The 16,897-nt window shown below is 45.2% G+C and overlaps 1 protein-coding gene across 3 annotated transcripts in view; it reads right to left on the bottom strand.

Annotated features, from left to right (window-relative positions):
• LOC140385559 (nucleolar protein 4-like) overlaps nt 1–16,897 on the bottom strand; it is a 635,493-nt gene that overhangs the window by 151,009 nt on the left and 467,587 nt on the right. For all 3 annotated transcript variants that reach the window (XM_072467836.1, XM_072467837.1, XM_072467835.1), the window contains one exon: nt 3,451–3,630. In XM_072467836.1, coding sequence (XP_072323937.1) covers nt 3,451–3,630 — 180 coding nt within the window. The remainder of the gene's footprint in view (nt 1–3,450; nt 3,631–16,897) is intronic.

Here is a 16,897-nt window from a genome sequence, read left to right as displayed (position 1 = left end):
TGTGCAAAGCCCCGAGTCGCCACATTCCAGCACCTGTTCGGGTACACAGAGGGAGAATTCAGAATGTCCAATTCACCTAATGGTCTGCATAGGGTTTTTTCGCATAACTCGTCGCACCCACATTTGAAATGCTTCTTTTCATTCGCATAGCTCTATTTATTTTCCAGGTTTCTGAGGCATACAGGAAAGTAAATAGAACGCAGCATTTGTTTTCTTGTTTGAAGCTGAGTTTTCTTGTTGTTAACACATACTTCATCTCCATTGAATGATTTCTGGCTATCTCTATCCTTCTGACTTTGGCATTGCATTTGTCATCTTCTGTCCTAAGTAGACAAATTAATCTATTCTATCAGCTGAAATATAATTTTAATATAGTCGTTGTCAAGATTTTTAAATTTTGACTGACTGGAAATTGTGCAATTTGAACGAGACAGAGCAAGCTGCTTAAATATGAAAGACCACATTTCAAGGTGAAAGAGAGAAACAAACAAATAAACTTCATGGGAGTGTGAAGAGAGAAACATTTCCTATAATCCAGACACCCATCAAAACTCATAACTGTCTAAGAAAGAGACATTAAAAAGGCAAAGTACCGAATACTGAAACAATGGCTGCCACAGAAAGCCACACATAAAGCCTCTTGGAAATACATAATGTGTCAGGTATTTCAGGTAAGGCTGCCCAGCCACTCGAGAGAGATTGCAAGTGACACAAGCAGTGTGAGGAAAGTCTATCAATTTCCGCTCATCCATTACTTGTACCATATCTGTTTCTATCAGCATTTTGTCAGCATCATCTTCCTTAGTAAACACGGACACAAAGTATTCATTAAGTATCCTAATCTTGACCTGTATACGTTCATAAGTTCAAAAGATATAGGAGCAGCATTAGGCCATTCGGCCCATCGTGTTTGTTCCACCTTTCTATCATGGCTATATCACCTACAATGCTATTGCTAAGTTTATGATTTTTTTTAGAAAATATTTTATTGAGGCATTTATAATTTTAACAATTCTCAACATCAAATGTCAACAAAAACATAAACACAACAGTATAACCAACAACCCCCCCCCCCCCCCCCCCCCGAGCACAAACCCCAGCTAACATGGCTTCCACAAACAGTGCCACCTTCACCAGCCACTCCACCGTTGGTTCTCCTGTCCTTACTCGTCTCTCCCATGCCTCCCTTTTCTCCCCCCTCACCCCCCCCCGACCCTGCTGACAGCTTAATTTGTTTCAAAGAAGTCGATGAACGGTTGCCACCTCCGAGCAAACTCCAGCAACAAACCCCTCAAGGCGAATTTAATTTTCTCAAGTCTGAGAAACCCCACCATGTCGCTAATCCATACCCCCGACTTCGGATTTTCCGAGTCCCTCCACCGAGTAAGATCCGTCTCCAGGGAGACAAAGGCCAGGACATCGGCCTCCCTCAATCCCTGGGCTCCCGGGTCTTCCGACACACTAAATAGCGCCACCTCTGGACTCGGCACCACCGAGTTTTAAGACCTCTGACATGACGTCAGCAAACTCCTGCCAGAAACCTCTCAGCCTCGGACATGCCCAAAACATATGACATGGCTTGCAGGGTCCCCCACACAGCGCCCACACCTATCCTCCACCTTCTCAAAGAACCTGCTCATTTGGGCCACAATCATGTGTGCCCTTTGGACCGCCTTAAACTGTATCACGCTGAGCCTGTCGCACAACTAGGATGCATTAACTCTCCTCAGGGCCTCCTCGCATAACCGGCCTTCAACTCCCCACCCAGCTTTTCTTCCCACTTTCTCTTCACCTCTCCTATCTGGGCTCCCTCCCAGTCCATCAGTTCCTTACAGATCTCTGAGACCCTCCCCACTCCACTCCTGTTCTGAACACCACCTTATCCTGTAGTTCCTTGGGGGGTGGGGTGAAGAGGTGCGGGAAGGTCGAAACCTGCCTCCACACGAAGTCTCTGACCTGCAGATACCGGAACCCATTTCCCCCTGGCAACTCAAACGCCTTCTCCAGCTCCTCCAGACTCGGGAATCCCTCATCAATAAAGAGATCTCAACCCCACCTTTTGCTAACTGCTTACAATTTACATGCGAGATGAGGTTTTTGGGTTGGGTTACTTTTGTGGCCATTCTATTAATACCGTCTCTTTGACAGACATATTTTCCTCTTCTTTTCCGCTCTCAACTTAATGTATATGGCTTGGTTCTTGCTTGAAAATGTTATCCAACGTGTTTCATGCAAATTTCAACATATTCTTCATTTCCCGCGTCAACCATGGAATCTTGACTGGTTCTCCTGAATTTTCGTCTTGTTGGAATGTACCTATCTGAAACATCTCTCATCCATTGCTTTGTTACAGTTTTTCACATCAAATCTTGATTTCATTTTAACCTTGCTTAGATTCTCTCTCATTCCATTCAAATTAGCCCTCTTCTAATTTAGAAGAACTACTTCTTTGTTCTTCTCCATTACTCATCTAAAACTTATGATACAATGATCACTCTTGCCCAAGTGAACTCCCACTTGGTTCACTTGGCCCACTTTATTCCCCAGTATCAAATCTGCTCAGACATTTTTGTTGATCAATTGAAAAGAAAAAAATCGAGGTAAAACTCTTGCCCTGTTGGACCACATTTTGACATACGCTCATGTGTGTAAACACTCATTAAAGACAGATGCAAACACAGTTCACCACACAATAATGCAGTGAAATCTTTACTTGGCCAGAGTCTGAAAGCTAAATGTGGATGCTCTATGTTATGAATTTATATCGTATACATTTGTTGTCTTGTGTTGTAATGTATATCAGGATCTTTAAAGATGGGGTTACCAATAGATATGGCACTAAAGGTGGAAAATAGAGTTCTGGGTTATATATTTGTGCCACTGAATGCAAAAGCATTCAAAACAAATAAAATTATTTGTATGTAGCATTTTTTGGTCCAGAGTTAGTATTATTGTGTGAAATTCTTTTTATCCCTTTATTAGAAGAATCACAGAATGGAAAGCATGCAATGAAGATTGGTTTAAAATATATCAGGGTTTAGATATTATAGTTACGAAGAAAGGTTTGAGTGTTAATCAGGAGTCTAACAGAAGTTTGCACATTTATGAAATCACCTTGAGATGGTAAATAGTGAAAGATTGCTTCCACTGATCAGTACTAAGGAAGCACGTACTGAGGATGATCACTATGAGTAAAAAGGAAGAGTTTAAAGAAATATTTTCACAAGGTTATTAGAATATCTAATGAGGCAGAAACGTGGTTTCAGAATAAAACTGGATAGGTATACAAAAGAGAAGAGTATATTTCCATGGTGCAATTGCTGTGGCTCAACTACAAGTGCAGGAAATTACTTGGGTATTACAAATGGTCTATCACTTGCAAATAAAATCATGTTTCCTGTTATGAAGAGGTTTCTGGAGTATAGGAATGAAAACCCAGTTGTAACTTACATTAAAAGCTTTAAGGCGCTCAGATTCTGCTCCATCTGAGTCAATTATCTTCTCAACATCATCATGGTCATCCTGGTCATCATCATCTTCAATAGCTCGACTCACAGTCAGATCTTCAGGGCCACCTCCTACACTTTCATTTCTAAGAGACTCGTAGCTAGAATAGCTGTGTGCAGGTGACTGAATTGGGGAAAAGAAACAGACATGAAACATAATTAGCCTATTGTATTCAACATTATTAATAAAAACAAAGCTTTGAATAATTTAGTTAGCCTTGATAAAATGAGTGTCCTGTCGATTTCTGAATATCCGAATCAAGATGTAACTCATCTTTAACCCCACTAAATAAATCAGCTTTAACTTCAAAAATGTTTTAAAATAGGAATAAAGTAACATTTAATTTATTTCATACAAAAAGTTGCACTTTACACTAACATTAGAACAGCAGCGGTATTGCAGAATTACAGAATGTTACAGAGCAGAAGGAGGCCATCGTGTCTGCACTGGCTCGCCGAATTAGCAATTCACTTAACACCATTCTCCCGCCTTCTCCCCGTAACCCTGCACATTCTTCCCTTTTAGATCATAGTCTAATTTACTTTTGAATGCTTTGATTGAACCTGCCTCCTTAACACGCTCAGGTAGTGCATTCCAGATCTTAACCACTCACTGAGAGAAAAGTTTTTTCCACATATTGCTTTTTCTTCCTTTGTCAATTACTTTAAATCTGTGCCCTCTCACTCTTGATCCTTTTACAGGCAGGTATAGTTTCTCCCTCTGTCCAGATGCCTCATGATCTTAAATACCTCTGTCAAATCTCTTCTCAGCTTTCTTTTCTTGAGGGGGTACAGTCCTATCTCATAAATGAAGATACTCATACCTGGAACCATTCTCGTGAATATTTTCTGCACGCTCTCCACAATGTCTTCATATCTTTCCTAAAGTGGGGCACCCAGAACTAGATGCCACACTCCAGGTGAGGGCAAACTAGTATCTTATATAAGTTCAACATAACTTCTTTGCATTTGTACTCTCTGTTGCTATTTACAAAGCCGAGAATACTACATGCTTTATTAACCACTCTTTCAACCTGTACTGCCACCTGAAATGACCTATGCACACATACACTCAGGTCCCTCTGCTTCTGCATCCCTTTTAAAGTTTTACCCTTTGTTTTATATTATCTATCCATATTCTTTCTACCAAAATGCATCACTTCACATTTCTCTACATTGAACATCCATCTGTCAACTTTCTGCCCATTTCACCAACATGTCTATGTTCTTTTGAAGTTCTACACTATCCTCCTTACAGTTCAAATGTTTTGTATCATTTGCATATTTTAAATTCTGGCCTGTGCACCAAGGTCCCGGTCATTAGTAGATATCAGTGCAAATAGGATCCTAACACTGACCCTGGGAGCTCCATTTCAAAACCATCTCCAGCTAGAAAACCATTAATTAACCACTACTCTCCGTTTTGTGCCTCACAGCCGATTTTGTATCCATGTTGTTAATTCCATGATCTTTAACTTTGCACACAGGTTTGTTGTGTGGCACTGTATTGAATGCCTTTTGGAAGTCAATGTACACCACATCAACATCATTATTCTAATCAACAATCTCAGTTACTCTTCAAAAAACTCAAACAAGTTAGATTTTCCCTCAAAACGTCTATGCTGCCTTTCCTTAATTAACCTGCATTTGTCCATGTGACTATATATTCTGTCACAAATTATTGTTTCTAGAAGTTTCCCCATCACCAAATTTAAACTGAATGGCCATGAAGTTGCTGGCCTCATCTTTGCACACTTTATTGAATAAGGGGGTACGGTTAGCAATTCTCCAGTCCTCTGGCAGCACCCACGTCACAAGAAGACTGAAAAAGTATGGCCAGTGTCTCTGCAATTTCCACCCATCCTGTCCTGGTACCTATCAACTTTAAGTACAGATTGACTATCCAGTACCTCCTCCTTATCCATTTTAAACCCTTCTAGTCTGAATTACCTCCTCCTTCACCATGGCCTGGGTGTAATCTTTCTTATTGGTAAAGGCAGAGTATTAATTTAGTACCGTAGCTATTCCCTCTGCCTCAAGGCAGAAGTCCCCCTATTGATCCCCAATTGACCCTACTCCTTGTTTTACTATTTATATGCCGAAAGAAGACTTTGGGATTCCCTTTAATATCAGCTGCAAATCTCTTTTTATATTCTTTCTTTACTTCTCTTATTTGCTTTTTCACCTTGCCTCTGAACCTTCTACATTCAACCTGATTCACAGTTAGATTTTCTACATCTTCTATAAGAACATATCTTCTTTATTCAAATTTGTTGTCAACTAGAGAACTCTGGATTTGTTTGCCCTAACTTTGCCTTTTGAGGGAATTTACCTTGACTGTGCCTGAACTCTCTCATTGTAGCCCATTGTTCCACTACTGTTCTTATTAAAAACCTTTGACTCCAATTTATTTCACCCAGCTGTGTCATTACCACTTTTATATTCATTTATTCATGAGGTGTTGGCAGCACTGGCCAGGCCATCGTTAATTACCCATTGCTAATTGCCCTCGAGAAGGTGCTGGTGAGCCATTTTCTTAAACAACTGTAGTCCATGTGGTGTAGGTACACCTCAGTGCTGTTAGGGAGGGAGTTCCAGGATTTTGATCCAGTGACAGTGAAGGAACAGTGATACTGTTTCAAGTCAGGATCGTGTGTGGCTTGGAGGTGAACTTGTAGTTGGTGGTTCTCCCATGCATCTGTTGCCCTTGTCCTTTAGGTGGGAGAGATTGCAGGTTTAGAAGATGCTGTCAAAATAGCATTGGCACGTTTTTGCTTTGCACGTTGTAGATATACTGCCATTGTGCATTGGTCTTGAAGGGAGTAAATGTTTCAGGAGGTAGATGGGTTGTCAATCAAGTGTGCTGCTTTGTCCTGGATAGTGTCAAGCTTATTAGGTGTTGTTGGAGTTGTGCTCATCAAGGCAAGTGGTATTCCATCACATTCCTGACTTGTACCTTGTAGATGGTGAACAGGTTTTGGGGAGTAAGGTGGTGAGTTACTTGGCCCAGAATTCTTAGCCGCTTTTGTAGTCACAGTATTTGTATGGCTGGTCAATTTCAGTTTCTGCTGAATGGTAACCCCTAGGATGTTAATCATGGAGGGTAATGTCATTGAATGTCAAGGGGAGATGGTTAGATACTCTCTTATGGAGATGGCTTACTCCTAGCACTTGTGTGGTGTGAATGCCACTTGCCACTTGTCAACACAAGCCTGGATATTGGCCAGGTCTTGTTGTATTTGGAGAGGGACTGTTTCAGTATCTGAGGAGTTACGAATGGTGCTGAACATTGTGTAGTCATCAGAAAACATCCCCACTTCTGAACTTATGATGAAAGGAAGATTATTGATGAAGCAACTGATGGTTGAGCATCAGACACTACCTTAAGGGACTTCTGCAGTGATGTCCTAGGACTGAAATGTCTGACCTCCACCAACCAGAACCATCTTCCTTTATGCTGGGTATGACTAACACCAGTGGAGAATTTCTCCCCTGTTTTCCATTGACTTCAGTTTTGTTAGGACTCTTTGATATCATACTTGGGCCCATAAAATCCGAGCTTCAGGGCAGTGCATCGGGGGAGGGGGGGTCCAAAAGATGCACTGGGGAGCCACTCTAGAGATTCCCACATAAGGACTGCATGACAATTGCTTGGGAAGGTCAAATTGCTGACGGGAACTGCCCCATGCGAACTGGAAACAATTTGAAAATGCAATTTAAATCACAAACTTCGGATGATTCTGACTGTCTTACAGTAACGGTTATCCAGAAAAAAATCAAAAGAATTAAAACCAGTTCTAGCTTCTAGGTAACTATTGTACTGATCCCATCAACACCACCCCCCACCAATCCCTCAGTCGGCCAATGGGATTTCCCATTGTAGCCACCTCACACCGTCTGACCAGAGGATCCCGCCAATGAGAATTCCGCTGCAGATCTTCCGATTTAAAAATATTGGTTGGTGAAGTCATCCCAAATGAGTTTAGCTCTATTGGAAAGGGGCACGAGTTGTCATGTTCTTGATGGACCTGGTCTACAGAATCAGCAATATCATTAGGCTCTCTGCAATGCTCCAGAACAGCCACCATTAATTCTTAGCTGATTTCCTAGTTAGGAACCATACAAAATATAGATAGGATTTCTGAGATATTGCTTCACTCATATTGCATGCTGCCCTGAACCTACCCAGGAACTGGAAGTCTTTTTTCAAGCGTGCCAATGGCTTGCTCTATTCCAATTCTGTCTCATCATGTGCCTCATTGTAGCATCCTCTGCAATGCTGGTGCCCATAAAAATTATTAAAGGATTTAATAGGATAAATGCAGAGAAACTATTTCATCTCGTATAGCAAGAAGACAAATTGAAATCAGGAAGCATTTTCCCACATGAAGGATAGTAGAAATCTGGAACCAAATACATCAAAAGGCTGTAGGTGCTGGGTCAACTGACGTTTTTAAGACTGAGATTAATAGACTTTTGTTAAGAAAGTGTTTTAAGTGAGTTCAGGTAAAGATCAGGCATGACCTAACTGCCTGGCAGAATAGGTCTGAAGAGGCCCAAATAGTTTACCCCTGTTACATAAAGTACCATTAACCACAGGAATAGCAGGCATCACTTGTCACTCAAAGCCATCTTGCACATTGCCCCGATGTTGAAATTAGCTGAGACAATGGACTGGATACAGGCTGAATATAAAAACATCGTAACGGCTCACGGCTAATAGCAAATGTAGGCAAAGGGTCCATTGTATGATGCTGAAAAATATTTTTTGCTACTCGCAGTTGGGGTATGGAGGCGTAGTGGTATTGTCCTAGAAACTCCGAGTAATGCTCTGGGGACCCGGGTTCAAATCCCATCAAGCAGATGTGAAATTTGAATTCAATAAAAATCTGGAATTAAAAATCTAATGATGACCATGAAACCATTGTCGACTGTTGTAAAACCGCATCCGGTTCACTCATGTTCTTTAGGGAAGGAAATCTGCTGTCCTTACCTGGTCTGGCCTACAAGTGACTCCAGACCAACAGCAATGTGACTAACTCTTAACTGCCCCCTCTGAAATGGCCTAGCACACCCTCAGTTCAAGGGCAATTAGGGATGGGTAATAAACGCTGGCCCAGTCGGGGATGCCCACATCCCCTGAACGAATACAAATAAAGTCAAATAGCCAAAACTGCAGAAACAACCTCATTCAGTGGCTTTCCTTTAAACGATTTTTGCCTTGCTAAGTCACGGAGGTACCCTGGTCAGGCCACTTAAAGTATGCAACTCCAAATAGCATCATGCACGGGGCTCCTGCCCGAATCTGGTGGAAGCCCGCCAAATGCAGCAGCGTTAAAATCAGATTATCTGCAACAGTGCAGAAAATAGAGCTGTTCAATTTTAACTTTCAGGTTAGGTGGATTGACCATGCTAAATTTCTCTTTGTGTCCAAAAAGGTTGGGTGGGATTACAGGGATAAGATGGAGGTGTGGGCTTGGGTGGGGTGCTCTTTCCAAGGGGTGGTGCAGACTCGGTGGGCCGAACAGCCTCCTTCTGCACTGTAAATTCTATGAACTGCTCACCTGCTCCACTCTCCCTATGTGGGGAAAGTTGAAATTTCCATCAGAAAGTTAAATGCGTTTAATAGAAAAGGAGAAGAACTCGAGCAAAACAATACTGAAATTCCATTTGAAATATGATTCAATTCCCAGCTCTGAATATTGTATGAACTAGATTCCATTCCATTGGAACAATTTGTTTAACTTGCGGATAGTTGAAACACTGTTTGCTTATTAGTTACATTATTCATAGAATCCCTACAGTGCAGAAGGAGGCCATTTGGCCCATCGAGTCTGCACCGACCGTCTGAAAGAGCACTCCACACAAGCCTGCTCCCAATAACCCCTTAACCTAACCTATACATCCCTGGACGCTAAGGGACAATTTAGCGTGGTCAATCCACCTAACCCGCATATCTTCGACTGTGGGAGGAAACCCACACAGACACGGGAGAACGTACAAACTCCACACAGACACAGTCACCCGAGGCCAGAATTGAACCGGGTCCTTGGCGCTGAGAGGCAATGAAAGAAGCAAGATTGAAGGTAAATCCAACTAAAATACTTGAATCACGACTTGAGCAAAATCAGCATGGCTGGAAGAGATGTTAATTTGCCATCATAAGTCTACACGTTCAGTCTAATGGCTGCTGTAGAGGTGTGAATACTAATTTTGAAATATGAAAATGAGTGTCTTTTTATGCCAAACAATCTCACTGTCAAATCTGTGCAAAAACAGCTGCCAAATCACCCTTACTGTTGTTCTGGTTCCCCTGCGGTACTTACTATACAAAATGTAAAATCTGATGGCTTCTCAATTTCTGTTGGAATCTTGGCCCAACAGAACATTGCAGGGATCCAGCTACACTCTTCTGCCCACAGACATCAGGGGCGGAATTCTCCGCAATCGGCGTGATGTCCGCCGACCGGCGCCAAAAACGGCGCGAATCAGTCCGGCATCGCGCCGCCTCAAAGGTGCGGAATCCTCCGCATCTTGAGCGGCCGAGCCCTAACCTTGAGGGGTTAGGCCCGCGCCGGACTTATTTCCGCCCCGCCAGCTGGCGGGAAAGGCCTTTGGTGCCCCGCCAGCTGGCGCAAAACTGACTTTGCCGGACGGCGCATGCGTGGGAGCGTCAGCGGCCGCTCACGGCATCCCCGCGCATGCGCAGTGAAGGGAGTCTCTTCTGCCTCCGCCATGGTGGAGACCGTGGCGAAGGCGGAAGGAAAAGAATGCCCCCACGGCACAGGCCCACCCGCAGATCGGTGGGCCCGATCGCGGGCCAGGCCAATGTGGGGGCACCCCCTGGGGCCAGATCGCCCCGCGCCCCCCCCCCCCCAGGACCACGGAGCCCGCCCGCGCCGCCTTGTCCCGCCGGTAAGAGAGGTGGTTTAATCCACGTTGGCGGGACAGGCATTCCAGCAGCGGGACTTTGGCCATCCGGGCCGGAGAATCGCCGGGGGGGGGGGGGGGGGGGGGCGCCAACCGGCGCGGCGCGATTCCCACCCCCGGCGAATATCCGGTGCTGGAGAATTTGGCAACCGGCGGGGGCGGGATTCACACCAGCCCCCGGCGATTCTCTGACCCGGCGGGGGGGTCGGAGAATCCCGCCCCAGAACAGTAATCGCTTGGTTTGAAAAGAAAGGAAACTATTGGCTCCAAGCACTTAATATGGGTACAATTATATAATGACGAGCGTGATAGATAAATAATTGGTTATTGAAAGATTATTACAGCAGGTAGCAAATCAATCCATAAACTTAAAATAAAGTTTAAAATCAAAAGGGATCGCGCAATTATCAACATTTCAGCATATTGAAAAATGCAGGTCTCCTAACTTAGAGAATAAAATCGAAGTCTACTACACTCTGAATTTTGTATTAAAGCCCACAGATCAGAGTAATTGGGGGGGGGGGGGGGGGGGGGGGGCAGGGACACTGAAGGTGTGTTTTTATTCCTTCATGGGGTGTCAGCATAATCGGCCAGGCCAGCATTTATTGCCAATCCAGAATAGTTCTTAAGGTGGTGGTAAGCTGCCTTCTTGAACAACTGCAGTCCGTGTGGTGCACACCTACGGTGGTGTTAGGGAGGGAGTTCAAGGATCTTGATAGTGACAGTGGAGGAACAGAGATTTATTTCCAAGTCAGGATGGTGAGCGTCTTGGAGGGGAACATCTAGGTGGTGGTGTTCTCAGGAGCCTCGGTGTTGCTGACTGTTTATGGAGGAAGTGGTTATGAGGAGAAGCACAACAAGTAGAGCAGCAGGGAAAAGAGAGGGCTCCCAGGCTTTCCGATGCAGCTCTGGAATACAGATGGCGAAAAAGAGGGGGGAAAGAAATGATTCTACAGGGGTCCAGGAATTGCTCAAAGCACACCACAAGGAGGAAATAGGAGCAGGTAGCCATGGAAGAAAATGTCTTATTTATTTCTGAGATCTGAGCATCATTTGCAATACCAGTATTTGTTGCCCATCTCTAATGTCCTTGAAAAGGTTTTGGCGAGCTGCCTTCTTAAGCCACTGCAGTCTATATGGTGTAGGTGCAGCCACAGTGCTGTTAGGAAGAGAGTCCCAAGACTTTGACCCAGTACCAGTGAAGGAATGGGTTTGTGGCTTAGTGGGGAACTTGCAGGTGGTTCCCATGCCCTTCTAGATCAGTGACGGGCAACCTAGGGCTAGTGAGTGGGTCACATGAGTGGCCCTTCATCTCAGTTGGCCATCAGATCGGGCATATGCACTAACTATGACCTTTGAATAAAATTGAATATATGAAATACACGGTGAATATTTCTAACAAGTTATAATGGGCAGCACGGTAGCATGGTGGTTAGCGCAATTGCTTCACAGCTCCAGGGTCCCAGGTTCGATTCCCGGATTGGGTCACTGTCTGTGAGGAGTCTGCACATTCTCCCTGTGCGTGAGTTTCCTCCCGGTGCTCCAGTTTCCTCCCACAGTCCAAAGATGTGCAGGTTAGGTGGATTGGCCATGCTAAATTGGTCTTAGTGTCCAAAATTGCCCTTAGTGTTGGGTGGAGTTACTGGGTTACGGGGATGAGGTGAAGGTGTGGGCTTGGGTAGGGTGCTCTTTCCAAGAGCCGGTGCAGACTCGATGGGCCGAATGGCCTCCTTCTGCACTGTAAATTCTATGATTCTATTATAAAGAATCCTTAATCATTCGTATATTAAAGAACTGTCACCAACATGGTGAAAAAACAAATATTTACGCTTGACTGGATGCAGGGTGGGCACACAGCTGTCAGTCAATGTTGTGTGTCATCAGAACATACCTCAATTCACATGCTTATGCATTACATGCATAGCACTTATACCAGTAAAACAAAAGCTATGCTGGTGGAAACCAGCGGAAGGTGGCAGTCAACAATATGCCTCGCGGACCACACTCAGAACCCTTGTGGCTCGCAGGTTACCCACCACTGTTCTAGGCGATAGAGGTCACGGGTTTGGTGGAAGCTACTGTCAAAGGAGGATTGGCAAATTGTTGCAGTGCACCTTGCAGATGGTACACACTGCTGCCACTGTACACCGGTGGAGAGAGTGAACATTTTAGGTGGTGGAGTGCGGAGAGTGGTGTCAATCAAGAGGGCTGCTTTGTCCTATTCTTGAGTGTTATTGGAGATGCACTCACCACTGGCAAGAAGGATATTCCATCACACTCCTGAATTGTGCCTTGGAGCTAGTGGATAGGCTTTGGGGAGTCAAGAGCTGCACAATTCTCAGGCCTGTTCAAATAAGTGCTTGAATGTTTATGTTGCTGGCCCAGTTGAGTTGCTAATTACTAGTGGATCAACCGAGGAAGCTGGTGGTGGGGACTCAGTGATTGTAACTCTGATATGGGGATGTGGTTAGTGACTAGCTGCTTGGACAGTTAGGTAGTGACTTGCTGGACAGTTAGGTAGTGCAAATGCCACTTGGGTTAGGGTGCAACTGTGAAAAGTTAATAAATAACTGATATGGAGATGTCAACACAGATAGCACTGAGCTAAGATCAAAGTATATAGGCAGCAGGCAGGAAAGTGGAGTTAAGGCCACAAGTCAGATCAGCCATGATCAGCATGGTGGCACAGTGGTTAGCACTGCTTCCTCACAGCGCCAGGGACCTGGGTTCAATTCTGGCCTTTGGTAACTGTGTGGAGTTTGTACATTCTCCAGTGTCTGCGTGGGTTTCCTCCCACAGTCCAAAGATGAGGTTAGGTGGATTGGCCATTTTAAATTGCCCCTTTAGCATTCAAAGTTTAGGTGGGTTACGGGGATAGGGCGGGAAATTGAACCTGCCTTGGGGGTCGGTGCAGACTCGTTAGGTCAAAAGGCCTCCTTCGCCACTGAAGGGATTCTACGACTATTGTATTGAATGGTGAAGCAATTTTGAGGAGCCAAATGGTCTACTTAGGTTCCTATTTCTTATGTTCCAAAATCGGTTCACATCAGGGGCGGGATTCTCCGCAATCGGCGCAATGTCCGCCGACCGGCGCCAAAAACGGCGCAAATCAGTCCGGCTCGTGCCGCCCCAAAGGTGCAGAATTCTCTGCATCTTGAGGGGCCGAGCCCTCACCTTGAGGGGCTAGGCCCGCGCCGGACTGATTTCCACCCCGGCAGCTGGCAGGAAAGGCCTTTGGCGCCCCGCCAGCTGGCGCGGAAATGACTTTGCCGTGCGGCGCATGAGCGGGAGCGTCAGCGGCCGCTCACAGCATCCCCGCGCATGCGCAGTGGAGAGGGTCTCTTCCACCTCCGCCATAGTGGAGACCATGGCGAAGGCGGAAGGAAAAGAGTGCCCCCACGGCACAGGCCCGCCGGCGAATCGGGGTCGGAGAATCCCACCCCAGATGTTTCCCAGATCTTGGTGCACGCAGGCACAGGCTAGTTCATTATATGAGGAATTGCGAATAGAGCCAAGTATTGCACAATCAGCCAACAGTCCCATTTATGCTTGCTCATCCAAACACAAAACAGGACAATTTTTAAAAGATCTCTTTGTTCATTGCATTGGGGCTGGTTTAGCACAATGGGCGAAATCGTTGGCTTTTAAAAAGCAGACCTAGGCAGGCCAGCAGCACGGTTCAATTCCCGTACCAGCCTCCCCAAACAGGCGGCGGAATGTGACTACTAGGGACTTTTCACAGTAACTTCATTTGAAGCCTACTTGTGACAATAAGCGATTTTCATTTCATTTCATTTCATTTCATTTATCATGTCATTGCACTCTGCTAGCAAATGCACCCTGCTAGCAATGGAGTTAACAGGAATTTAAAACATTTATTCTGCAGATATCTAAAATATATAATGAAATAAATACATCACATTATGAATTAAATATTCATGTATTAAGTTGACACTGCATATACCAAATGAAATTAGGGAACTATTAAGAAAACAAATGAATAGGCATTGGGACTGGTGTTCACACTTTGATTGATAATCCTAATCAAGCAAAAGTGCAGAAGTGAATATACCGATGTCAACCCAGGAAATGCAAGTATAGCAACACTATGGTCATGGTTATTAGACACTTTGATAGATTATTATATATGCCGATTTTTGGATTTCTGGTTATCAATAGCAAATTATTTCTGAAGACAACTGTAATAAATGCAACCAAGATGTTAATTCTTCAGTACAGATGTTTTCATTCAATGACACAAAAGGATGCAAGATTAAAATTCATCTTGGAAAGTGGCACAAAATGAGTGGAAATATAGTGCTGAAATTCATTTCAATTTTAGTCAATGGAATTAGATATCAGGCACTGCAAAAAAATGAACAGTTGATCCGAAACTGCAGATTTTGTGCCAACACCAAAGACAGGATTCTACCCCTGTGACATTTATTTGGGCCAAGATTTTTGCTCCTGGGTGAGGAACCCAGAGACAGAAGAATTCCTGGCTCTGCGAAAAAGACTTTAAAAATGGCTGCACGCAGTTGGAATTTTCGTTCTGGGGCTCGAGAGTTTTGGCGGGGGGGGGGGGGGGGAGAGAGAGAGAGAGAGAGAGAGAGAGAGAGAGAGAGAGAAGAGAGAAGAGGAGAAAACGGGAATGAGTACAGAGGCTGCCGGATGAGGTTCAGGGCTTCTGTGACTTTTTGATGGCCACCAGGAGCAGGTATCCTTCTCCACGTGGTGTCAAGTCTCTTCTCTTCCCCACCCCCCCAATTGGTTTATTGGTTATGCCAATGAGAGCGGGCTGGTTAGATCAGAAACCAATCAGTGCTCAGCTCAGTTCCCGATTTTAGACTCTCCCACAATCTAACTGGCTCGCTTGGATCATAGAATTTACAGTGCAGAAGGAGGCCATTCGAAACTGCACCGGCCCTTGGAAAGGGCACCCTACCTAAACCCACACCTCCACCCTATCCCCGTAACCCGTGCCTGGCACAACGCGAAGGGAACTTTTAGTTCTAGGCATATAACATTTACATTTGTATTTAAAAAAAATTCTTTCCTGGGATGTGTACGTCACTGGCAAGGCCAACATTTGTTGCCCATCTGCAACTTTCAGAGGGTACATAAAAGCGAACCACACTCCTGTGGATGAAGTAGACCAGATGCTATTCCCTAAAGGGAATTAGTTGGTTTTCTTACACAATATATTACAATTTCAGGGTCACTATTACAGAGGCTAGCTTTCAATTCCAGATTTTAATTAATTGAATTTGAACCCATGTCCTCAGAACGTTAGCCTGAGCCTCTAGATTACTAGTCCAGTGACATTATCACTATGCCACTATCTCCCCCGAGGTTGGAGGCCAAAGTGTTAAATGGACTTCTCGATCCCAGGACTCAGCTGAGTCCCAGTCAAATGTCGAGCTTCTGGACAAGTAATCCTGGAGCTGATGCTGATTCTAGGTAGGGCACAGCTGTGGGATTCAGGAGGGGATGACAGCGACACTCCAGTAAATACATGGCTGATTGGAGGAGTCCCAAAGGCTACGGGCACAGGAAATGGTGCTGGCAATGGGTGACACTGAGGCCAACACTGCTAAGGTGGTGATCACAGTATAAAGACTGGAGCACGACTCTGCATCTTGAGTGGTGGTGTCCAAGGCATGGCTCAGTCAGTGACAACCATGGCTGAGGGCCTCGTCATCATGTGCCAGCTGCTGAGGGACGTGTCCCAGCCGCAGGTGGACATTTCTGATGCACTCCAGAGCATTGCCCAATCACTGATGAACATGTCACAGACGTAGTTGAACATTGGCAGGGGTTTGCAGAGCATGACCCAGTCACTGAGGACCATCACTGAGGGCGTGAACACCATGGTGCGGACAACGGGGAACTACTATGGCTGTCAAAGCCCGATAATTCAGAGGCCTATGCCCTTCCATTCCATAGAGACCCCGAGGGCCCTATGGGCACCGTCCAAGATGAGGGAGCACTGGCAGCTGACCTGGGGTCTGCCACCAGGAGACGATAACTGTCTCCACCTCACCCGAATCTCCCCTACTGACACTGGCACGTCTCAAGGTCAGCGGGCAGAACATGGTGGCACGGCGAAGCCTGTGACATCGGTAAGTCAGCGGGGCCCTCCGGCTCCAGTCCCTCCAAAGGACGTCCGCCAAGGACATCAAAGGCCACTGGGCATGGAAAGCAGCCGTCTGCCTCTACCCCTGATGTGCATCTTGGAGATACACTGGACGTAGCAGTAGAGCACGAAAGATTACGAAGATTGTGGATCACTGAGTGGGCATGGTGGGGGGTGGGGGGCGGGGAAGCATCACTATCTGTAGCCAGGACTATAAAAGTATCAAATATTCATCATTAAATCATGCAAAGCCTGTTACATGGGCAGCCTCTGTCATATTATTCTCTGCAGCGGAACTGCCTGCACCCCCACCCCCTCTTGTCCT

Source organism: Scyliorhinus torazame, chromosome 11, assembly GCF_047496885.1.
Source record: "Scyliorhinus torazame isolate Kashiwa2021f chromosome 11, sScyTor2.1, whole genome shotgun sequence".
Taxonomy (NCBI): domain Eukaryota; kingdom Metazoa; phylum Chordata; class Chondrichthyes; order Carcharhiniformes; family Scyliorhinidae; genus Scyliorhinus; species Scyliorhinus torazame.
The sequence above is the reverse complement of the archived record's forward strand: the minus strand, read 5'-3'. Positions and strand labels throughout refer to the sequence as shown.